Below are 25,978 nucleotides of genomic sequence, written 5' to 3' on the forward strand. Positions count from 1 at the left end.
AGAGAGCCCTATGAGGGACTCGATCCCAGGACCCTGAGATCACGACCTGAGCTGAAGGCAGACGCTTAACCCACTGAGCCACCCAGGCACCCCAACTTGCTGTATTCTGAGATGGAGTCCTCAAATTGCTTGTCATATCAGGGCTTCTTTTTCTTGGATTCAGGGGCCTTAGGGACCAGTGAATAACCCCCACCCCAACCCTGCAAAATTGTGAAGGTTGTAAAGTTGGATGCAAAATATTGCATGTGAACAGAAAAGTATTTATTCTAGGGAGAATATATATGTAGTGCTGTCCAATAGAACTTCATGTGATGCTGGAAACATTCTGTGTCTGAGTTCTGTATGGTAGTCATTAGCACCATGTGACTGTTGAGCTCTGCAACTGAGATACTGAACTTTTAATTGTATTTAATTGTAATTACTTAATATTACTTTATTACTTTATAAAGATTTAGTTCCTTAGAGAGAGAGAAGCACGAAGAGTTGGGGAAGGGGCAGAGGGAGAGAGAGAATCTCAAGCAGACTCCGTGATGAGCATGGGGCCCCACCACACGGGGCTTGATCTCACAGCCCATGAGATGATGACCTGAGCCGAAATCGAGAGTCAGATGCTTAACTGACTGAGCGCCGTCCCCACCGCCCCTTGCCCCACCGAGCCCTGGTTAATATTATTTTAAATAGCCAGATGTGGCTAGTGGCTACCATATAGGGCGATGCTGTTCATCATTCACAATGATCTATAAAACATCCCCCCAGAAAAGATTAAGAAGTGCACAGACCAATCACTTCCCTTTATAGCCATGTTATGTTGGAACATAGTAAGTGCTATGAAATAACAATAAAAAATTTAAATTTTAAAGATCTAATTGGCTTTATATATTTTTTTATTGTAATTATTTATTTATTTATTTCTGGTAATCTCTACACCATTGTGGGTTGAACTCTTGGCCCTGAGGTCAAGAGTCACATGCACCTCTGACTGAGCAAGTCAGTCAGACGATCCCTCTAATTGGCTTTATTAATTGATTTTTGAATCAGGCAGCATCCAGTCTAGCAAGCAAATAAGAGATCCAAAAGGCTATTGAAAAGGAAAGGTTTTTAAAGGTAGAGAGGGAATGGATAAAAGCAAATGATTAGCAAAGAATCCATTGTTTTAGGCAATCACCCTCCCGAGGGGAACTGAAGCGGCCGATCAGTAAATTTCCTAGTGTTAACCAGAAAATTCCCCTGTTGACTGGTTAAACATTACATTTCAGGGTGGTGGGGGGAGGCGGCTGTTGAAACTGCAGTTGGGTTAGAAGTCCTGCTTTACCGACTTGGGGTCTTAACCTCCCTGACACCATTTTGGGCCTGTGGTTTTTTTTGTACTTCTTTTTTAAAAGATTTTATTTATTTATTTGACAGACAGAGATCACAAGTAGGTAGAGGCAGGCAGAGAGAGAGGGGGAAGCAGGCTCCCTGTAGTTTTCTTTTTAACAGTGCTTAATGGGGCACCTGGGTGGCTCAGTGGGTTGAAGCCTCTGCCTTCGGCTCAGGTCATGATCCCAGGGTCCTGGGATCCAGCCCCACATCAGGCTCTCTGTTTGGCAGGGAGCCTGCATCCCCCCTCTCTCTCTGCCTGCCTCTCTGCCTACTTGTGATCTCTGTCTGTCAAATAAAAGTAAAAAAACAAACAAACAAAAAACAAACAAACAAACAAACAAAAAACAGTGCTTAATCACCTGTTGACTTTATTAACTAGTACTTAAAAAAGAGTTATTCTAGCTCCAGAAAAGGGGAACTGAGGTACAAAATGGCAGATGGGTTCCTTGAGTTCACCATGTTTTATTTTCTCAGCCCCAAATTCCTTACCCTCAACCCAGAACTATTCCTTAAACATGTCCCCACCCTATCACATACCTTTGAAACTCATTTTATGGCAGAGTAAACCAGAAACAAGCAAAGGGTTGAAGCAGTGTGAATTGATTAATGACAGTGCTAATTTTATATATATATATATATATATATATATATAATTTATATATATAATATATATAAATATATATAAAATATATATATATTTTAATGCAGCAAGAAGATGCACTTATTTATTAGAATCCTAATGTTTTTGGATTGAATCAATTTTGTACTAAGCAGATTTTTATTTTTATTTATTTATTTTTTTAAGATTTATTTATTTGACAGACAGAAATCACAAGTAGGCAGAGAGGCAGGCAGAGAGAGAGGAGGAAGCGGGCTCGATCCCAGGACCCTGGGATCATGACCTGAGCCGAAGGCAGAGGTTTTAACCCACTGAGCCACCCAGGCGCCCCTGTACTAAGCAGATTTTTAATGAACTCTGTCAATATAATTTGGTAACAGCACCTGAAAAATAAAAACATTTCTTAAAGGCAAAAAAATATGTATATGAATATTAAATATCCGGAGATTTTTTTTAAGTAAAAAAAAAAAAATGAACGCAGAGCCAAGAAGTTTCTAAGTCACACATTGCTCAGTGCTAACACATGCACAGTAGCTGAACTCCCTTCTGTCTGGCTGAGGCAGGCTCTCCCCCTCAGTCAGCCCTGTGCAGGGTTTCTGTGAATGTCACACTGACAAACATTCCCTGGAGCGAGGCAGCTGGAGACCGGTTTCTTTTGTTATTCCATCCTTTCCCTTGGGTTGCCAGTTGTCTTGTGACAGACTCCTTGAAGGTATCTGCAGGAAGCCAGGTTTTTGTCCCTTAGAGAATGCTTCTTCCCCAGCTGTAAGAGACCACTCTGGTGGCTTCCCCCCTCCTTGCGCACTTCACATTTGTTCATTCATTCAACAGATATGTATTGAGCCACAGAACTGCCTGGCTCTGTGGTGGGCGCCAGGGACAAAACAGTGAACAAGACCCAAAGTCAGCCCTCACGCTGTTCACGGAGAACTAAAAAAGAAATGTATCAAAGTGGGATATGTGCTACAAGAAATAATGGGGTGTGTCTGCGGCTCTTCACCCAGGCTGGAGTGGGTATTCAGGAAAGGCTTCCTGGAGGGGGTGGCTTGTGAGACCTGAAGAACCAGCTGGTGTTCGGTTGGTCCTGAGAAGAGAAGGAAGACCTTGTGCAGAGAAAGCTGGGAGGGCCAAAAAGAGCTTGGTGCTCTGGGGAAAGCTCAGTAGCTCAGCACAAGAGTTGGGCGCCTGGGTGGCTCAGTGGGTTAAGCCGCTGCCTTCGGCTCAGGTCATGATCTCAGGGTCCTGGGATCGAGTCCCGCATCGGGCTCTCTGCTCAGCGGGGAGCCTGCTTCCTCCTCTCTCTCTACCTGCCTCTCTGCCTGCTTGTGATCTCTCTCTGTCAAATAAATAAATAAAATCTTTAAAAAAAAAAAAAAGAATGGTCTGAGTTGGGGGTGAGGGGTGTTCTTTCTCCCTCTAGAACCACAGATGACTTATAGTGAGAAGCCCTAATGTAAATCAGAGCCCAGGTGGGTTAGGGTATATACATGTAAGACCTGAGTATTTCAGGGGCTCAGTAGAAACCAGCGTGAGTTGCATTTACCATACAAATAAGTTTACTATATATCATCTCTGAATAGGATGATTGTAAAGGGGAGTAGGCTGGGGGGAGGGGAAGGCCTGAGGGGACTATAGTCTCACAGTCTCTGAGGGGACTATGAATAGCAAAAGGGTGTTTGTTTGGGAACCAGGAGAGCAAAACTGGACCAAATAAAAATCCAAAGATCCCTCCTGGCCTTTGGGAAGAAGGGCCACAGAGGGAGCTGTATTGGAAAAGCTTGGATGTTTATTAATAATGACTGTGATTCCCTAATAATAACTGGAAGCCACCTCCAGGTCCATCAGTGGAGACCTGTCATAGGGAAAATGTGGAGGCCTGAACACTATGCAGATGTTACAAAAACCAAGTCCATATACACAGGTATGAAAAGATCTCCAAGATACAGAACATCTATTGGGTGCTCTGGGCTAAAAACTAGGGACTCAGCAGTGGAGGAGAGACAAAGTGCCTCCTGGAGAGAGCCCCATCTCCACACCCTTATCTTTGCTCTTCATCATGTGCCTCTCCCAGCTTCTCCTCATCTCCCACTACTCCTCAGCCAGCTTCTCTGTGTCTGAAAGCCTGTGCTTGATCCTCACAGGGGCTGCTCCTTCTTGGAACATTGATTTCGCCACCTCTGCCTCCCCAATCTTTTGCTTGACCAAACTCTCCGTGGCCGCCAGATCCCTGACTTGGTGAGTTTTGGTATTCAGTGGTAGCAAGAACTGTATGAGCCCAGTCTAGAACTTTCCTCCTAATTTGTACCTCTGAAAGGCTTAGTTGTGTTGATGATTTACAGACTTTTTTGTGGGGAGGGGGGCAGAGAGAGAGGGAAAGAAAGAGTATTAAGCAGACTGCTCAATGAACGCAGAGCTCCATGCTGGGGGCCTGATGATAACCTGAGCAAAAGTCATGAGTCAGATGCCTAACCAACTGAGTCACTTAGGTGACCCAGGAGAGAGAGAATCTTAAGCAGGCTCCATGCCCCACACAAAGCCCTACCTGGGGTTCAGCCTCACAAACCTGAGATCATGACCTGAGCTGAAATCAAGAGTGGGACGCTTATCCAACTGAGCCACCGAGGCACCCCATGGTTTATCTAAGCATAATCTAACATCTTTCTGTCAAGTTCTGTACAACATCTTGTTAGTATCTTTTTTTTTTAATATTTTATTTATTTATTTGACAGAGAGAGAGAGAGAGAGATCACAAGTAGGCAGAGAGGCAGACAGAGAGAGAGGGGGGAAGCAGGCTTCCCGCTGAGCAGAGAGCCCCATGTGGGGCTCGATCCCAGGACCCTGGAATCATGACCTGAGCCTAAGGCAGAGGCTTAACCCACTGAGCCACCCAGGTGCCCCCATCTTGTTAGTATCTTAATTGGAATGGTGTTAAATCTGTAAATTTACATGTGGAAAATTTTTTCATTCTTGCTATATTTGGCTTTCCCATCCAGAACCTTGATGTTACTTTCCATTTATTCACATCTTTCCTTTTCTTCTGTTTGTGGCTTATAATTTTTCTATCTGTTGAAGTCTGTGTATCTAGCACTATCCTAATACCCAGTGACTACCTCTGGTGTATTTTGTTTTTTGGACATGTAGTGTGTCATTTTTCCATCTCAATTCTCCAATTCTCCAACACCAACTCTGTGTTCAACAATTCAATTCCTTTTTTTTTTTTTTTTTTTTAAGATTTTATTTCTTGGAGTGCCTGGGTGGCTCAGTGGGTTAAAGCCTCTGCCTTCTGCTCAAGTCATGATCCCTGGGTCCTGGGATTGAGCCCCGCATGGAGCTCTCTGCTCAGCAGGAAACCTGCTTCCCCTCCCCTCTCTGTCTGCCTCTCTGCCTACTTGTGATCTCTGTCTGTCAAATAAATAAATAAAATCTTTTTTAAAAAAATTTTATTTCTTTATTTGAGAGGGAGAGAGAGAGCATGAGCGGGGTCAGGAGGACAAAGGGAGGGGGAGAGGGACAAGCAGAACTTCCTGCTGAGTGCAGAACCCAGTCCCAGGGCCCTGAGATAATGACTTGAGCCAAAGTCAGACACTTATCCAACTGACCCACCCAAGCACCCCAATTCAATTTAATTCTGACACTACCCGGAGTTCATACTGAACCCCACGGGTTAAAGGCTGAGTTCTGTAAGACTCATCCCTACTTTAGGCAAGGGCCACAAATGGGATTCCCAGTATACCCAGTTTTTTCCTGCTGACTACAAATTTGGGGCTTCCTGCAGACTGAATGTTTATGCACCCCCAAAATTCATATGTTGAAACATATGTGTGATAGGATGGGGAGGTAGGGCTTTGGGGAAGTATTAGGCCATAAGTGTAGAACTTCTTTTTTTTTTTTTTAAGATTTTTTATTTATTTATTTGACAGAGAGAGAGATCACAAGTAGACAGAGAGGCAGACAGAGAGAGAGAGGGAAGCAGGCTTCTTGCTGAGCAGAGAGCCCGATGTGGGACTCGATCCCAGGACCCTGAGATCATGACCTGAGCCGAAGGCAGCGGCTTAACCCACTGAGCCACCCAGGCGCCCAAGGGTAGAACTTTTAAGAATAGGACTAGGGCCCTTATAATAAAAGAGACCTCCGAAAGTCCCTTGCTCCTTCTAGCATGTGAGGACACAGGAAGAAGTCAGCCGGCTATAACCCAGGAAGAGGGCTCTCACCAGAACCCAACCATGTCAGCACCCTGATTGTGGATTTCCAGCCTCCAAAACCGTGGAAATGAATTTTGGTTGTTTCTAAGCCCCTCAGTCTATGGCGTTCTGTTACAACAGCCCCAGTGGACTAAAATAGGAGTTCTGGGCATAGAGGTAGTGTTTAGAGCCGTGAAAATAGAGACTATGAGAAGTGGCCCAAAGAGTGAGGCCTGGGACACTCCCTTCTTCAGAGGTCAGGGAGAAAATGCTGGCAAGCAGCTGAAGCGGAGGAGGAGCACCCAGGGAGAGAGGAGAGCTGTGAGAGTCTCAGGGATCCGGGAACCCAAACAAAGAATGAGTTTCAGAAGAGAAGAAAGCGAATTGTGATGAGTTCATCCATGGAAGTGCTGAGAACTGGTTGCTGGATTTAGCATGTGGCAGTCACTGGTCACCTTGATAAGCTGTTTTGGTGCAGTGAATGGAGGAGACAATTGGCAATGGGCTGTGTCTCATTCCGTTCCGGCTGCTGTAACAAAATACCACTGACTGGGTGGCTTTTTTTTTTTTTTTTTAAGATTTTGTTTATTTATTCGACAGACAGAGATCACAAAGTAGGCAGAGAGAGAGGAAGGGAAGCAGGCTCCCTGCTGAGCAGAGACCTCCTGATGCTGAGCAGAGACCCCCCATGTGGGGCTACATCCCAGGACCCTGAGATCATGACCTGAGCCAAAGGCAGAGGCTTAACCCACTGAGCCACCCAGGCGCCCCCTGGGTGGCTTTTAAACACCCAAAAATTCATTTCTCATAGTTCTGAATCAGAGACATTGAGATAGTTCCCTCAGCACACCCCCACTCCCTCCCTTGTCCACGGTTTCACTTCCCCTGGTTCCAGCTTCAGTCTGGAAGCAGAGCATCCTCCTTCTGACTATCCTCAGAAAGTCAAGAGTAGCCCTAATGCTATGTCACAATGCCTGCCATTCACCTCGCTTCGTCTCATCGTACAGGCATTTTATCATCTCAGAGCATCACAAGAAGGGGGAGGTCAGCACAATAAGATATTTTGAGAGAGAGCGATCATATTCACACAACTTTTACGACAGTTCTATAATTGTTCTACAGTTATACTTGTTTCATTTTATTGTTAATTATTACTAATTGTTAATTATTGTTAGTATAGCTATTTTGTCCATCTCTTACTGTGCCTGATTCATAAATTAAATGTTATCACAGGTATGTCTGTACAGGAAAAACATGTATACATGTATACGGAGGATTCTGTGTATCTGTGGTTTCTTTTTTTTTTTTAAGATTTTATTTATTTATTTGACAGGCAGAGATCACAAGTAGGTAGAGAGGCAGGCAGAGAGAGAGGAAGGGAAGCAGGCTCCCTGCTGAGCAGAGAGCCCAATGCGGGACTCGATCCCAGGACCCTGAGATCATGACCTGAGCCGAAGGCAGCGGCTTAACCCACTGAGCCACCCAGGCGCCCCTGTATCTGTGGTTTCAAGCATCCCCAGGGCGTCTTGGAACGTATGATGTGGGGGGCTATCCACAGATGAGGGGGGTGCTAACTGCATAGACAGCTCTTTGGAGGAGAGCTGAATGGGTTGGTAGCTAGAGGAGAATGTAGAGGTAAGGAAGGCATTTGTTAAAGGTGGAGAGTGTTTTTTTTTTTTTTTAAGATTTTATTTATTTATTTGACAGAGAGAGAGAGATCACAAGTAGACAGAGAGGCAGGCAGAGAGAGGGGAAGGGAAGCAGGCTCCCCGCCGAGCAGAGAACCCGACTCGGGACTCGATCCCAGGACCCCGAGATCATGACCTGAGCCGAAGGCAGCGGCCCAACCCACTGAGCCACCTAGACGCCCATAGGTGGAGAGTGTTGCAGGATGTTTGTACACTAATGGGAATAATCCAGGAGATGCGGGAAATTAATGATGCAGGATTTGACACACTGGCTATCAGAGAAGTGAGAGGAGATGGACGCAGGGCCAAGAAGATGGCCTTAGATAGGAGCACTTGTGGTTCATGCCTGGGACGTGGAGGGGAGGCGGTGTGTGCATACAGATGTGCGTGGGCAGATAGCGAAGGTGGGGGGGATGTCAGGAAGATTATCAAAAGAATGAAGCAGATGTATATGTCGTGACATGGAAAACTCGGAATCATCCTGTTTTGGTAAAAAGAAAGAAGAAAGACTATTCTACGCATTTTTAAAAAATCTAATTTTAACAGTTGTTATCTTTGAGTTGTGAGATTACCGGGAACGTTCTTTTCCAGATTCTAAATTGCTGCAGTGTTTGACTTTTATACAATGAGTACCTATTACTTCTGAAAGTAGAATAAAACAAAGATTATTTTTAACTTTGAAGGATGTTCATCAGAACAAAGTGTTGTTACGATACTGAAAAACTGGAAACAACCCAAGTGTCCAATAATAAAGGATTGTTTCAAAAAGTGATGGATGGAAATAGTTATGGATGGACTATTAAGAAGCTATTGAAAGATTATGTTGGGGGCACCTGGGTGTCTCAGTTGATGAAGCATCTGCCTTCAGCTCAGGTCGTGATCCCCGGGTCCTGGAATCGAGCCCAGAGTTGGGCTCCCTGATCAGCAGGGAGTCTGCTTCTCCCTCTGCCTTTGCCTCTCTTCCTGCCTGTGCTTTCTCTCTTGATCTCTCTCTCAGATAAATAAATAAAATCTTTTTTTTTTTTTTAAGAAAAATAATGTTGTAGAAGGCTTTTAAGGACATGGAAAAGCATATGACGAAAATGATATTTACAGGGGCACCTGGGTGGCTCAGGCAGTTACGTGTCTGCCTTTGGCTCAGGTCAAGATCCCGGGGTCCTGGGATCAAGCCCACATTGGGCTCCCTGCTCAGCAAGGAGTCTACTTCTCCCTCTGCCACACCCTCCACCCTGCTCATGCTGTCTCTCTCTCTCTTAAATAAATAAATAAAATCTTTTTAAAAAATGATATTTACAGCGTGGTAGGTGTCCTACCTAACTACAATACATATGTATATATGTATTGAAAAAATGATTTTTTAAAAGATTTATTTATTTATTTATTTGACAGACAGAGGTTACAAGTAGGCAGAGAGGCAGGCAGAGAGAGAGAACAGGAAGCAGGCTCCCTGCTGAGCAGAGAGCCCGGTGCAGGGCTCAATCCCAGGACCCTGGAATCATGACCTGAGCCGAAGGCAGAGGCTTTAACCCACTGAGCCACCCAGGCGCCCCTGAAAAAATGATTTTTAGGGCAAGATATTAACAGTGTTCCTCTTTATACAGTTAATCATTATAATTTAATTCTTTGTGTTCTGCATCTTTTACTTTGCACATTTATTATTTTTATAATCTTTAATAAAAAATGGATGTCAGGAAAGAAAACTGGTTCTCTAAATATTTCACACCTGTGATGGCTGTGACATCGAGACAGAACAGTTGCAACTGGCTGCACTAATTAATTATTTTACTTTATAGCCCGATGGTAAAGGGCCCATAAATCCAGGAATCTAATTTATATGAACTCAGATAGAAAATAATCATAGAGAAGAGTGTCACAGAGGCTCTGGCCAGAACAACCTGGCACTTGTGCTTAATGAAATACCGATCTTTGGCTTTCAATGGGTTTTATTCCAATAAACCCATCATAAGTTGAAAATATCGTAAGTCGGGGGTGCCTGGGTGGCTCAGTGGGTTAAGCCGCTGCCTTCGGCTCGGGTCATGATCTCAGGGTCCTGGGATCGAGCCCCGCATCGGGCTCTCTGCTCAGCGGGGAGCCTGCTTCCTCCTCTCTCTCTACCTGCCTCTCTGCCTGCTTGTGATCTCTCTCTGTCAAATAAATAAATAAAATATAAAAAAAAAAGAAAATATCGTAAGTCGGAAATGCATTTAATATACCTAACCTACTGAAAAGCATAGCTTAGCCTGGCCTACCTTAAAAGTACTCAGAACAGTTACATTAGCTTATAGATGATTAAACTCATCCAACACAAACCATATTTTATAATAAAATGTTGACTAGCTCATGTAATTTATTGAACACTGTACTGAAAGTGAGAAGCAGAATGGCTGTAAGTGTATATCAGTCTTTTACCCTTGTGACTGTATGGCTGGCGGGAAGCTGTGGGCGAGAGCGTAGAGTACCGCACATCACCAGCCTAGGAAAAGATCCAAAATCAAAATTCAAAGTATGGTTTGTGTATCACTTTTGCACCGTTGTAAAGTCAAAAAATCTTAAGTCTAACCATCCTAAGCCAGGGACTTTCTGTAATACCTCTGGAGTGGCACCTAGAAGAAGAAGAAGACTTTTATGTGCAGCCTTAAACTCTGGCTTTGAGATCCCCAGATGCCAAGTTTGGGGGCACCAGGGGTTCTACTCCTCTGAGAGAGGACATCCCTCCTGCCCTGGAGAGAACTGGGGCTCTGCAAACAGATGCCTAAAATGGGTCAAGCAAGAGACTGAGGCAAAGGGGCAACAGTCAAATACTTCTTCTGTGGTGACTTGGCTGCCACATTGGCTCCCTGCCCTGATCTACCCTTCTTAGTGACCCTATGATCACATGAAGCGCAACCTATAGCCTTTTGGGGCCAGTGATGGCCTCAGGAGAGAATCCATGTGGTCTTAGCTAGGCTCACAAGGCCCTGAAGGTCTGGCTGTTGCCCAATCCTGCACCCCCAGCTTCATCTCTACCATTCTTCCAGATCACTTCTATGTAGCCAAGTTGGCCTTCCTCAGTTGTCAGCCTCCTTCAAGCCTTCAGATCTTTGACCTGTGCTATTCCTTTCACCTGAGAAACTTCTGTATGTCCCCTTCTGCAAGTACAGCTTCCTTTAGATTGGTACTCAAATGTGACTTCCCAGGAGAGCCTTCCTACTTCCCAGACTCGGGCACAGGCCTCATTAACAGCTCTCCTACTACCCTACGTTCTCTGTCATTGCATTTGTCACAACCGTAATCACATCAACGTATGCATCTTGTTCAATGCCCACCTCTTCCACATACAAAATCCCTTCATACCATTAGTATGAAGCCTTATTCGACTTATTTTCTTTCATGACCCCAGTGCCTAAACAGGGGCCTTGTACAAGTAGGTGCTCAGTAAGTATCTGTTGGATAAAAATAAGTGACTAAGAGGCACGGCAGGAACTCCCGATGTTTATCCTCTAAGTAGCCAAAGCATTTAGACAGGAAAAATTAAATAAGTAATGGAGCGTCTCTTGGGCAGGTGCCTAAGGATATACATCTCTGTACCTAGCACCTACCTTGGGGCCTGGCCCATGTTAAAAGCTCAGAGAATGTTGTTAGCTGAATAAGCATTACCTCTTCCATCTTCACGTACTCCTCCCTCTATGATGACCTCATCCAGTCTCATGGCTTTAAATGTCACTTATAAACTGATGACTCCCCAAATTATAGCACTGGTCTGGACCTCTTCCCAGAACTCATATATCCAACTACTTATTTGACACCTCCACTTGGAATAAACATCTTAAACTTAACATGGGCAAAGCAACTTTTTGTTTCTGTTTTGGCCAGCCTTCCCCAACCCGATCTATTCTTCTCATTGTTCAGGCCGCAAGTTTTAGAGTCATGTTTGATGCCTCTCTTCCCTCACACCTTGCATTCAATTAATCAGCCAATCTGCCAGCTCTGCCCTCAGAATATATCTAAAATCCAGCCAGCTCTATTTCTACCTCTGCCTGGCCTCTCTGCCTCCACAGGCTTCTCCACACCCCATCCTCCACCTGGTCATCAAATCTTGGCTCAAATGGCACCTTCTTGGAGAGTCCTTCCCAGAAACCTCTATTAAAATCAAGACTCCTCATCCTATCCCTTTGGTTCTCTTATTCTACTTTATTTTTATTCATTTCACTTATCAGGGCATGACATATATTTTTTTAAAGATTTTATTTATTTATTTGACAGAGATCACAAGTAGGCAGAGAGGCAGGCAGAGAGAAAGGGGGATGCAGACTCCCTGCTGAGCAGAGAGCCCAATGGGGGGCTCGATCTGAGGACCCTGAGATCATGACCTGAGCTGAAGGCGGAGGCTTTAGCCCACTGAGCCACCCAGGCGCCCCAGGGCATGACATATTTTTGCTTGTTTATTGTCTTTATTCTCCTATTAGTATATAGGTTCCATGAAGATGGGACATTGCCCATTTTGTTCTTTTGTACATTCCTTTAAAAGTTTTTTTTTATGGGTGCCTGGGTGGCTCAGTGGGTTAAGCCGCTGCCTTCGGCTCAGGTCATGATCTCAGGGTCCTGGGATCGGGTCCCGCATCGGGCTCTCTGCTCAGCAGGGAGCCTGCTTCCCTTTCTCTCTCTCTCTGCCTGCCTCTCCATCTACTTGTGATCTCTCTCTGTCAAATAAATAAATAAAATCTTTAAAAAAAAAAAAAGACTTTTTTATAAGGGGGAGAGAGAGACAGTATGCATGTGTGTGAGTGAGGGGAGGGGAGCAACAGAGGGAGAGGGAGAATCCGAGCAGGCCCCACGCCCAGTGCAGAAGCGGATGCAGGGGCTCCATCTCATGACCCTGATATCATGACCTGAGCTTAACCAACCGAGCCATCTAGGCAACCCTCTTATACATTCCCAGTAGGGTTTTGGTCACCAATTACTCTATATGGGGCAGGGGGTTTCCCTCACACCAACAAGCATTGTCTGGACACCACCTGGGTTTCCTACAATTCACCTCAATTCTGACACTCTCTGCCTGGAGATAGCATTAGAATCCACAGGTTAAGGGCCCAGTCCTGCAAGACTGCCCCACCCATCCCACTGCAGAAGCCAGTCACAAGCACAGGTTGTTGCCTGTATGACTGCTGCTGCTTCTTTGTGTGTGTGTGTGTGTGTGTGTGTGTGTGTGTGTGTGTGTGTGACATATACTTCTGAAAAACTGGTTATAAATCAGAGGTTTCCATGACTCTCTCCTTGGGTTTGATTAATTTGATAGAAGAACTCACAGAACTCAGAGAAACATTTTATTTACTGGATCACCAGTTTATTATGAAGGGATATAACTCAGGAACATCCAGATGGAAGATACATGTAAGACAAAGTATGGGAAGAGAGCTCAGAGCTCCCGGCATGCCACTCTCCCTGCATCTCCACATATTCACCAACCCAGAAGCTTTCTAAACCCTGTCCTTTTGGGTTTTTATGGAGGCCTCAAAACATAGGGATGATTGACTAAGTCATTGGCATTAATTGTTAGTTATTGAACGCAACCTCCAGCCCCTCACCCCTCCCTTGGAGGTCAAGGGTGGGGCTGAATGTTCCAACCTTCTAATGGTTGGCTCCACTAGCAATCAGCTCCTATCCTTAGGTACTTTCCAAAAGTCACTTCATTAACATAAACCTTATTAACATTAACATAAACATAGTAGAGAAAGACTTGTTATGATAACAAGACCTCCAATTCACCCATTTCACCCATTTTAGGAACTGAAACTAGAGACCAAATGTTATAACAAAAGATGCACCAGAGAGACACAAACTAATTATTTACAAATAAAATGATAACAATAGCTGAGATGTGTTTAAAAAAGGAAAAAAAAAAAAAAGGGCGGGGAGGGCGCCTGGGTGGCTCAGTGGGTTAAGTGTCTGCCTTTGGCTCAGGTCATGATCCCAGGGTCCTAGGCCCGAGCCCTGCCTGGGGCTTCAGTGGGGACCCTGCTTCTCCCTATTCCTCTGCCTGCTGCTCCCCCTGCTTGTGCGTGCACGCTCTCTGTCAAATAAATAAATAAAATACTAAAATATAAGAAAAAAACAGATGCTGCCATTTCTCTTAACTGCTCAAGAAATTCCAAGGTTTTGGGAACTCTGAGCCAGGACCCTGAATGGAGATCAAATATATATTTCTCATTAAAGTCACAATATCACAATCCTCCACACCCAGCACAATGACTGACACCCAGTTCTCTCTCAAAAATCTCCCAAAAGTCCTAAAATCTTAAAAAAAAAAAAAAATCAGGACACCTGAGTGGCTCAGTGGGTTAGGCCTCTGCCTTCAGCTCAGGTCATGATCTCAGGGTCCTGGGATCGAGCCCCCCATCGGTCTCCCTGCTTAGCAGGTAACCTGCTTCCTCCTCTCTCTCTCTCTCTGCCTGCCTCTCTGCCTACTTGTGATCTCTGTCTGTCAAATAAATAAATAAAATCTTTTTCTTTTTTTTCAATCTCTCAGCAGTCATGAATAAATTTCTGAATGAACTCTTGAGTTCTGGAGAGTCAAGTTTTCTCCCTGTCAGTGAAAAAGAATGCAGATGCCAGATATCAGATACCCATGACTCGTCCCTTTGGGCCCTAGAATAATCGAGATTTAACTGGGGGGCCCTTTGTGCATATAATTAAAGAGTGACACTGAGATCACCAGTGAGTTAGAGGGGGGCTGTTAGCTCCCAGAGCAAGTGCAGGTCCAGCTTCTTAGCACACACTGGAGGGAACCTGTTCCGTAATTGCAGGACATCCCATCCCTTCATCTGTAGTCCGCCTGCCTGCCTTGTGGTCTTTCACTGGGGCTGTGAGTTTGGCACTCATGACATTTGGACTCAAGTCTTGTTTACAGCAGTCATTCTCAACTGGGGCCATTTCACCCTCCAGAGGACATTTGGTGCTGTCTGCAGACATTGTTGGTTGATAATTGGGCATGAAATGCAATCGGCGTCTAGTAGGTAGAGGGTGTGGATGCTGAAAACATCCTCCAAAGCACAGGATGGTCCCCCTCCTAGCAAAAAACTTTCTGGTCCAAAATGTTAGTGCCAAGGTGGAAAAATCCTGGTTTAGGGTAATATTAATAATAATTGGTAGCTGGCATCGTTGACTTTTGCCATGTGCCAAGTCTTGCACTATATACTTTACACACATCATCTCCATCTCCAAATTGTCCCTGAGAAACGAGAACTACGGCAGTCCCCATTTTACAAATAGGAAAACCAAGGCTCAGAGAGGTGGACTCGCTTACCTAAGGCTACACACCTTAGGTGGGGTAGAGTCAAGATGCATACCCGAGCGGGCATGGCCTCAGAGTCTGTGCTTTTAGCCTCTGCTCTGGGTGGCTCTGACCACTCATTGGAAGTTGATGGGGGTCTGACTAGGCCTCTCTGGATGTATCTGAATTCATCTGCTGCCCCCCATGGACAGGAGGCTGAGCAGTGAGACTTCAGAGGGGTCTGTCCACTCAGGCAAGACTTGGCTATTGGCCAGAGAGGAGATTTTTCTTCCCTGAGTTGTCCCAGCCTATCTGTCCTCACTCTCCCTGCACTGCAGCACAGCACTTGGCTCTAAACCTTAGTCGCCCTGCCAGCCCCAGGCAAGTGCCAGCCCTTCTCCATGAGGAAGCTTCTGGATTCAGACCTAGGCCTTATGCACTCTCCCATGGAGCCCATCCTTTCTGGGCAAGAGTCCTTGAATCAATTCTGGGAGCTGCAGGGTCACATCTCACATGTCCTTTCAGGTAAGGGAGGGCTAGGGCTGCTAGGTTGATGACAGAACTGGTCCAAGCAAGGGCTTGAGGTCCCAGAAAACCTTGAAAAGTGATTGCTGGACATGGCTGGGAACAGTATAATCCTGGACCAGTGGCGAGTGGAGGTGGAGCAGGTGGTCTTCTCTAGCCTGTTTGTTGGAGGGTATAGCTCTGAACCCTCGAGCCTGTATATGGACATTCCCAAAGGGCTTTCTGAAGGCCCTGGGAAAGTGTGGTGGCTAAAATACAAGGTAGTTTCTCCAGGGAAGATCAAGAGAGTCAAGAGCCAGTCTAGGGTCAAGTGTGAGAGGAAGCAGTGTTGAATTAGTTTGAAATATCCATCCTTCCTTCCTTCCTTCCTTCCTTCCTTCCTTCTTTCCACCCACCCACCCATCCATCCATCCATCCATCCAACATATATGTAGCAGGGTTCTGCCAGGATCCAGGGATACCTACAGTCTCCAGGAACATGCATCATCTCTCTTTGTCTGGGAGGTGGACAACTCAGAGGTTCTGCCTACTACCTGTGACTGCAGTCAGACCCAGCTCTGTCATTTCTGAGCAGTGTGACTTTAGGCAAGGGACTTCACTTTACTGAACCTTATTTTCCTTCTCTGTGTAATGAAGAGATTGGCAGTTCTTGATATCCACCCCACAGAGTTGTGAGAAGTCAATGAGACAGTGTGTCCCAAATGCCTGGCATATAGTAAGTTCTCAATACATAACAGCAATAGTCACCATTTTGGGGGACCTTGGTTAGGTCTTTATTTTTTTATTTTTTTTTTTAAGATTTTATTTATTTATTTGACAGAGAGAGATCACAAGCAGGCAGAGAGGCAGTCAGAGAGAGAGAAGGAAGCAGGCTCCCTGCTGAGCAAAGAGCCCGATGCGGGGCTCGATCCCAGGACCCTGAGATCATGACCTGAGCCGAAGGCAGCGGCTTAACCCACTGAGCCACCCAGGCGCCCCATAGATGCATTATTTAATGTAACCCTTCCCACCACCTTATAATGAAGGTATTATTTCCATTTAAAAATCAGGAACCGGGCGCCTGGGTGGCTCAGTGGGTTAAAGACTCTGCCTTTGGCTCCGGTCATGATCCCGCGGTCCTGGGATTGAGCACCGCATCGGGCTCTCTGCTCAGGAAGCAGGGGAGCCTGCTTCCTCCTCTCTGTCTGCTTGCCTCTCTGCCTACTTGTGATCTCTGTCTGTCAAATAAATAAATAATATCTTAAAAAATATACATATATATATATACACATTTGCCTTTTTTTAAAAAAATATTTTTAAAAATATTTTATTTATTTATTTGAGAGAGAGAGATAGAGAAAGCATGAGAGGAGAGAGGACAGTGGGAGAAGCAGGCTCCCTGCCGAGCAGGGAGAACGATGTGGGACTCCATCCTGGGACTCCAGGATCATGACCTGAGCTGAAGGCAGTCACTTAACCAACTGAGTCACCCAGGCACCATATTTTTTTTATTTTTTAGGATTTTATTTATTTGACAGAGAGAGGCATAGAGAGAGAGGGAACACAAGCAGGGGGAGTGGGAGAGGGAGAAGCAGTCTTCCCGGTGAACAGAGAGCCCAATGCGGGGCTCTATCCCAGGACCCTGGGATCATGACCTGAGCCACCCAGGGGTCTTTTAAAAATATACTTATTTTAGGGGCCCCTGGGTGGCTCAGTCAGTTAAGCATCTGCCTTTAGCTCAGGTCACGATCCCAGGATTCTGGGGTGGAGCCCTGCATCCACTGGTCTCCTTTTTCCACAGGGAGCCTGCTTCTCCCTCTCCCTCTGCCTGCCACTCCCCCTGCTTGTGCACTCTCTCTCTCTCTGTCAAATAAATAAATAAATAAATATCGTTTTTAAAAAAATTTTTTTTAAAGATTTTATTTATTTATTTGACAGAGAGGGATCACAAGCAGACGGAGAGGCAGGCAGAGAGAGAGAGAGAGAGAGAGAGAGAGGGAAGCAGGCTCCCCGCTGAGCAGAGAGCCCGATGCGGGACTCGATCCCAGGACCCTGAAATCATGACCCGAGCCGAAGGCAGCGGCTTAACCCACTGAGCCACCCAGGCGCCCTCGTTTTTAAAATTTTAAAAATAAAACAAAAATAAAGAGACTTTAATTAAAGAAAAATATTGAATAAATAGTAGTAGGAGGTAGGATGCAGGTATGGCAAAAATTATGAAGATGATTTGGGAAACTTCTCTGGGGTTTCTACTTGGTGGAGTCATAGTGGGTTTACTTTAGTGCCATCCCAACTCCCAGAAGACCCTGGAAATGAGCTATTCTTGGGCTTTGTAAATCTGATCAGATGGTTCTCATCAACCAAGAATGAGGTTGAGTCTCCACTTTCTCCCCTTCCCAGAGAATCCCGTAGTACCTATGATGAGTTGCCCCCCGCCCCCGCTGCCAATCAGAACTACACCAGGTATTGTTTTTGTGCCGCTCTAAGTGTAGGCATTTTGGTGCTATATCCATTCATTTATTCTGCATTCATTCCACAAACATTATGTGCTAATTAGCGAGCATAGAACACACTCCATTCACTCCTAGAAAGTATAAAATCCCGGCACCCAAGGATGAGCCAGTCTGTCTGATGTGACAGAGTACCAGATTTGGAGTCAGACCAGGCTCCATAACTAACTCTCTGTGTAACCACATGCAGGTCCTTTTCCTTCTGTAGCGTCTTTTTTCTGACACTACTTCCATCACTGTTTTGTTTTGTTTTGTTTTGTTTTCTCTCTCTCCCCAACACCAAGCACTTATTTTTCCATACAAATTCTTCAATTCTCCAACATCAACTAGGTGTCCAACAATTCAATTCAATTCTGACACTGACTCCCAGGGTTAGCACAAGCTCCACTAGCTAAGGCTCAGTCCCATAAGACTGCCTCCACTTCAGGGGCGCCTGGGTGGCACAGTTAGTTGAGCGGCTGACTCTTGGTTTTGGCTCATGTCATGATCTCAGGGTCCTGAGTTCAAGCCCCACGTCTGGCTCCGCACCCAGTGGGGAATCTGCTTGGAACCCTCTTGCCCTCTGCTCCTCCCCCCAGCCTCTGTCAAAATAAGTAAATAAATAAATCCTTAAAAAAAAGGGGGGGCGCGCCTGGGTGGCTCAGTGGGTTAAGCCTCTGCCTTCGGCTCAGGTCATGGTCTAAGGGTCCTGGGATCGAGCCCCGCATTGGGCTCTCTGCTCAGCAGGGAGCCTGTTTCCCTTCCTCTCTCTCTCTGCCTGCCTCTCTGCCTACTTGTGATCTCTGTCAAATAAATAAATAAAATCTTTAAAAAAAAAAAAAAGACTGCCCCCACTTCAGGTGTCCCTGCAAATGGGGTTCCCAGGCTGCCTTCACTTTGCCCAGCAGACTAAAAATTTGGGGGGTTCCCATGACGACCTCCTCAGCTTTGATAATTCTGTGGAACAACTCACAGAACTCAAGAACATACTCTATTTACTATTACAGATTTATTATAAAGGACAACTGAGGAACAGCCAAATGGGAGAGATGCATATTGGGAGGGGGTGCAGAGTTTACATGCCCTCTCCAGGGGTGCCATGGTTCATGGTTCATGGTTGGGGAATTTTTATGGAGATCTCATTACATAGGCATGGCCACTGGAGATTGAATTTAATCTCTAACCCCTCTCTGCTCACAAAAGGTGAGGAGATAGGGAGGGTCAGGGTCGGGGACATGGCTGAGGAAGGGGGTTGGAAAGTTTTAAACCTCTAATCACAAGGTCGGTTTCTTTGGGGACTAGCTTTCTAGATATCTCAAGCTATCCAGCCCCATTCCCACAAAAAGTCACCTCACTGGCATAAACTCAGGTACCAGTAGTTAATGGAGGCTCATTATGAATAACAAAAGCAGATTCCAGAAAACACTCCAAAGGTATTTAGAGCTCTGTGTCAAGAATTCTAGACAAACTGGGCGCCTGGGTGGCTCAGTGGGTTAAGCCGCTGCCTTCGGCTCAGGTCATGATCTCAGGGTCCTGGGATCGAGTCCCGCGTCGGGCTCTCTGCTCGGCGAGAAGCCTGCTTCCCTTTCTCTCTCTCTGCCTGCCTCTCCGTCTACTTGTGATCTCTCTCTGTCAAATAAATAAATAAAAAATCTTTAAAAAAAAAAAAAGAATTCTAGACAAACGGGGCGCCTGGGTGGCTCAGGAAGTTAAGCCTCTGCCTTCGGCTCAGGTCGTGATCTCAGGGTCCTGGGATCAAGCCCTGCGTCGGGTTCTCTGCTCGGTGGGGAGCCTGCTTCCCCCTTCTCTGCCTGCCTCTCTGCTTACTTGTGATCTGTCAAATAAATTAAAAAAAAAAAAAAGAATTCTAGACAAAGACCAAATATATATATATATATATATATATATATATATATATATATATATAATTATATTAAACCTTCTCTGAGTCTGTCTTCTGGTTGCAAAAAGAGAGTATTCCGCTGAATGAGAGGACCATATGCTGTATCTAGACTGCACCGTATTTTTTTTTATACTGCACTGTATTTCAAGAAATCAATTTGTGACCAGCATTTAAAAATTATATTTCTTTCAAAAATAACCCAGATCTCCCACCCTCTTGAAAAATTAGATTCAGGGGCCCCTGGGTGGTTCGGTTGGTTAAGCGCCTGCTTTTGGTTCTGTCACAATCCAGGATCCTGGGATCCAGTCCTGTGTTGGGCTCCCTGCTGGGTCTGGTTCTCCCTCTCCCTCTGGCCCCACCTACTGCTTGTGCTCTCCCGTTCTTTCTCTCAAATCAATTAAAAAGAGAGATGGGGCGCCTGTGTGGCTCAGTGGGTTAAGCCTCTGCCTTCGGCTCAGGTCATGATCTCAGGGTCCTGGGATCGGCCCACATCAGGCTCTCTACTCAGCAGGGAGCCTGCTTCCCCCTCTCTCTCTGCCTGCCTCTCTACCTACCTGTGATCTTCCTCTCTGTCAAATAAATAAATAAAATCTTTAAAAAAAAAAAAAAAGAAAAGAAAGAGAGAGAAAGAGAATAGACTTGTAGGATCATCCAGACCTGGAACTTATTCATTTATTAACAATGTAAACTTGAGGGGCGCCTGGGTGGCTCAGTGGGTTAAGCCGCTGCCTTCGGCTCAGGTCATGATCTCAGGGTCCTGGGATCGAGTCCCACATCGGGCTCTCTGCTCAACAAGAAGCCTGCTTCCCTCTCTCTCTCTCTCTCTGCCTTCCTCTCCGTCTACTTGTGATCTCTCTCTGTCAAATAAATAAATAAAATCTTAAAACAAAAACAAAAACAAAAACAAAAAACAATGTAAACTTGAGGGGCACCTGGGTGGCTCAGTCGGTGTCGTCAGTCTGTCGTCGGCTCAGGTCATGATCCCAGGGTCCTGGGATCAAGCCCTGCATCAGGCTCCCGGCTCAGCAGGGATCTTGCTTCTGCCTCTCCCTCTGCCAATCCCTCTGCTGTTCCCTCTGCCACCCCCTCTGTTGCCCCCCCTCCACTGCTGCCACTTTTGCTCTCTCACTCTCTTTCTTAAATAAATAAAAAATAAATAAAATCTTAAACAAAAAACAATGTGACCTTGAGAAAGTCAACGTCCTAATCTGTAAAATAGTGATAGAAGACCTGGTAATTTTAATTCAATGCATATTTAATGCAATACATAGTCTAGAGTCAATGCAGACACTGAATTAGATGCTGAAGGTGCAAGACAGGGACAGAGAGACAATAACCAAGCAAATAAATACAAGATAATTCTTCTGAAGGAATAAATGAAGCAGGTACAATGGAGGAAATATAAGTGTTGTAGAAAGTCACTAAAGGGTGATGGTTAGTGGCAGGTAGAGATGGGAGCTGAAGGTGGCGTTTGAGCTGAAAGCCAAAAGGGAAACCAGAGGAAAGGGATCCCAGGCCCAGCTGTTGTGAAGAATAACTGAGTGAAAGCACTTGGGGCTAAACAACCACTCAGTAAACAGCTGCTGTTTTTATTATGGCACATGCTTTACTCTCAGGTCCTTCTATTCAAATGAGGAGAAGCTGGCCAAGCCATAGACCAGAAGGATAAATATATATGAAAAAAAAAATCATGAAAAATAAATATAGGGGCATCTGAGTGGCACAGTTAGTTGTGTGTCCGACTCTTGGTTTTGGTTCAGGTCATGTCTCAGGGTTGCGAGACTGAGATTCCCTCTCCCTATTCCTCTCCCTTCCCACCCCCACCCCTCCTGCTCCTGAGCCTCTCTTTCTCTCTCAATCTTTTTTTCAAAAAGTAAATGTAAACATATTCATAAAAAGGCCCCCAAGAAAAATTCAGGCTCTGACCTCATAAGAAGATTCCACAGCTCTGAATCATACACCCAAGTCAGGTAGAAGCACTAACCCAGCCTCGCCCCTGTTGCCAACCCAACTTCTTCCTCCATACAGAACTATTTTAACTTCTGTAACCCATAATCCCTCCACGGGAAACCTGGAACTGGGAAAAGCCTCTTAATTTTATTTAACTGATATGCATATGTTGTACCTGAACCTCTTTTCATTATTCCCATCTGTTTCTCTTTGGAATTGTGTGCCTGTCTTGTCCAGTTGCTATAAGGGGCTCTGGGGTAACAAGAGTAATGGTCAAGAAGGAAAAGGCAGAAATGTAAATGGAAAGCTTCTGTTTGCATGATGAATCTGAACTTGTTTATGGAAGTACAAAAACACATCATAGGCATGTAAGGATTGGTCAAAATCTTGCTGTGACTCTTGGGACAGTTCCATAAGCTGATAGTTTTTGATAAGATGCGTCGAGCCCTGAATACAGTCCTACACCTTGCGCTGAAGAACTTCAAGAGCATCAGTGCTTTTAATATTTTCAACATGCCAAGAAGTGGTTTTCTTTTATATTTAGTCCTCCTTCGTGGATAAGAAAACTGAGATTCAAACAGCTAGTAAATGACAGTGCTGGGATTTAAATCCTGATCTGACCCTGCTCCCCAAACTCCCAAGACCTAGCTTTTTTTTAACCACTTAGTGGTTAGTCTCCCAAAGCCAGAGGAAAATACCTCTGAGGGACACCTTTCTATCCCTTAGGGTACTTCGGCCCGAGAGTTAAATCCCCAACCCAGAAACTCCCACACAGGACGGACTGCCTCATTGAGCAAGAAGCCCCACCCTGGACACACACACCTTGGGATCAGCACTCCCAAATCCACCCAGATGTAATCCTAGCCCCTTAAAGAAGTCTTCGCTGCCCAGCCAGGATAAGGAAACCTCTCCCATTCCTGAAGACCTTTCCCCCATCCCCCAAATTTCAGAGAGGACCAGGTTCATAATTTGTGGGGCCCAATGCAAAATGAAAATGTGGGTTTCCGTGCTTAAAAAAAAAAAAAAAAAAAAAAAAGAATTTCAAGAATGAGAGATTAAAGCATTAAACCAAGCCATGGGATCCGTCTTCTGAGACTGCCCTGGTTACTCGCCCATAAAGTCAGCGCTGCTTCAGAGATGCCGTTTAAGTTAAAGGACTGGCTATCTCAGCCAGAATCCTTAAAACCTTTGGACATGGGGTGGACATGGCGGATACGTAGCACACACAACTTCCCAAGATATTCGAGAACACAACCTGGGGCAGACAACCTTCGAAAATCTGAAGCCACTTCTCTTGGCTTGGGCACAAAGTCCCGTCGCACCCTTCTAGTCTTCTGGGTGGTCCTCGCAACCCTGCCCCAGCTCCACCTTTGGGGTGTGTGGGCCTCACCGCGTGCGGCCCATTGCCGGGGCAACCGACGCCGCGACAGATGCATTGTGGTCTGCAACAAAATGCTGGAGAAAGATCCTGAGGGAACCATTGACACCATGGACCAATGGGAGAGTCCTGGGGGCTGCGTCAAGCCAATGGGGACGTTCCTTAGTGGGCGGGGCCGGCGGGAGCTGGGCGGGGCCTAGGCACTAGGCGGCGGCGGCTGGCGTGGGGCTCCTTAGATGCGCCACGGCTTCGGTAGCGACCGTAGCTCCCGCCGGGTGTGAGTGTCGCCAGCCCCTCCCCCAGGAGACCGTTGCAGTTGGTCGCTTTCTGCTCCTCGGTGAGAGACTCCGGGGACTCCGGGGGGCTTCGCTGCCTAGTTACATCTCCCACCGGACTTCTCCCGCTGTTCGGTCCGCGCGGCCCGCGCTTTCTGAGAAGTGGGGTGGGGGGCGGGAGGAGCGGGCTGGGGGAGCTGGCGCCTCGCAGGCGCAGCCTACACCCCAACTCCTCACCCCTTGCCCGGGCCTCGCCCCCCAGGTAACCATGTGCGACCGAAAGGCCGTGATCAAAAACGCCGACATGTCGGAGGAGATGCAACAGGACTCGGTGGAGTGTGCAACTCAGGCGTTGGAGAAATATAACATAGAGAAGGACATTGCGGCCCATATTAAAAAGGTGAGGACGGGGCCCGCGGGCAGGGGGGCTCGGGCCGCTTGCGCGCAGCTGGGGCGGGTCACAACTTAGTCCTTCTCCCCGATCCTGCGCTCCCAGAACGCGTGGCAGACATCCTTGGAGGTACGCAGGGCACCTCGGGTGTAGAGGTTTCCAGAAAGGACGCAGATGAATTTTGCGCTCCTGATGAGAAGACCAGACCCTCCGCGCCCGAAGTTTTTTTATTACCCAGCTCCGCAGGGGGAAAGCGCCACCTAGCAACGGTTTCTAGGATCAGGGAGCAGCGGTTCCCTCTCTTCTGCTTGATTCCTGCGCGGAGGATCCATCTGGGTGTTCTGAGGGGGGAGGGGGAGCTGCGTGGGTGTTTCCAGCCCGGCCGGAGGGAGCTCTTGCCAGCCTTCCAGTGGGGAGTTAGTCGGCAGTTGAAGGAAAGTGGGTGGTAGTGGTGGTTAGGGGGCTGGGGTGAGGGCTTGGTAAATGGCAGTCTGTAGAAAGCTGGCAGGACTGCCAATTTCCCCGAGCTGTGTTTTCTGCAAGGGAAGGAAGCTGGCAGCCTAAGCCGTGGGAGGGTTCCCAGTTGAGAATGGGGAGATGAAAGACTTCAGATGGAACAGAAATACCTTTTTTGACAAACGCAGCAGTGGGTTCCTCTAGCTTGTAAGAATGTTATTCCAGTAGATGTAAAAGATGTTCATGCTGCATACGGTGAGAGCCGAATTTTGTGTAACTCCTCACTGAGACTTGTAAGAATTACACAGAGAAAGATTGGCCTTGGCGCCTGCCCTACAGTCACCTACTGAGGATATTACCACCGTCGTTCTAGTTCTCAGAGCCCCTTTGGCTGAGGAAAATTGGGAAAGCTGTTCCTGCAATTTGCTATCTTTGTATACCAGCTGATAGATGAGCACCATCACGATAGACGTGGAAGAGAGCGGTATTGAAATTAAGGATAAAATCTGACTTAAGTGACTGTCAGGTTCTGCTTCTGGCGTTCTTTTCGTAGGACCAGTGGATTGCAGAGTATCTTGTGCCCTTTAAATTTGCATCCACAGTGGCTGAGATGCGAATTGAGGCTTTGCCCTTCGGACATCTTTGTTTTCAGGGATACTGGAGTGCAGTTAGGGAATGGGGTATTTGGGGCTAAATATTTACCATTTTGGATGTTGTGGTGCATGACTTACAGGAGGATAATTTCGTTTGTTTTGTTTACACATAACATGATAAACTAGAACTGTTATCACCTGCTCTCTATTAAGGAGCCTATCCTAGGAGCTATGAAGGTGAAATTACCATGATAACAAAGTGCCCCTGTCTTTGAGGCTGCCCTTTCTGCCTTTTACTTCCCCAGCCCCCATTCTCAGCTTAGCTCAGACTGCAAGTATGTATGCATTAATGCACTTATGTAGGCGACTTGGAGCTGGGGAACATTCTTTCATGTTAAGAATTTGCAGATGCTAACGTTCCTTCTTTCTGCCCCTACAGGCTCTGCTTATCTAGGAGGCAAATTCTGACCTCTGGTTTAGCACTGTTCTTTTTCTTTCCCCCTCTCCCCCCCAACCAGGAGTTTGACAAGAAGTACAACCCCACCTGGCACTGCATCGTGGGGAGGAACTTCGGTAGTTATGTGACACATGAAACCAAACACTTCATCTACTTCTACCTGGGCCAGGTGGCCATTCTTCTGTTCAAATCTGGTTAAACGCATGGACTGTGTCACACACCCAGTGATCCATCCAAAACCAAGGACTGCAGCCTAAATTCCAAATACCAGAGACTGAAATCTTCAGCCTTGCCTAGGGGAACACCTCAATCTTTGAACCTTTATTGTGTTGTGTTGTGCAGGGTATTCTCTGTACAAATTTGTTGTGGTTATAAAACAATTAGCAAAACAGCTTACATTTGTATTTATTTTCTATTCCATACCTCTGCCCCATGTTTTTTCTCCTCAAAATCCATTCCTTTAATAAATCTGTTGGAGAAGTG

The 25,978-nt window shown here is 46.1% G+C and overlaps 1 protein-coding gene across 2 annotated transcripts in view; it reads left to right on the plus strand.

The window, feature by feature from the left end:
- The window catches only part of DYNLL1 (dynein light chain LC8-type 1), a 33,344-nt gene extending 7,366 nt beyond the window's left edge, over window positions 1–25,978 (plus strand). Inside the window, exons 2-4 of one of the 2 annotated variants that reach the window (XM_047696303.1) lie at window positions 4,123–4,216; window positions 23,861–23,998; window positions 25,557–25,978. In XM_047696303.1, coding sequence (XP_047552259.1) covers window positions 23,867–23,998; window positions 25,557–25,694 — 270 coding nt within the window. In that variant the 5' untranslated portion in view covers window positions 4,123–4,216; window positions 23,861–23,866 and the 3' untranslated portion in view covers window positions 25,695–25,978. Of the gene's footprint in view, window positions 1–4,122; window positions 4,217–23,501; window positions 23,661–23,860; window positions 23,999–25,556 lie in introns of those variants that run through there. The other variant, XM_047696302.1, reaches the window with a different exon arrangement.

This window comes from Lutra lutra, chromosome 12 (genome assembly GCF_902655055.1).
Source record: "Lutra lutra chromosome 12, mLutLut1.2, whole genome shotgun sequence".
NCBI lineage: Eukaryota > Metazoa > Chordata > Mammalia > Carnivora > Mustelidae > Lutra > Lutra lutra.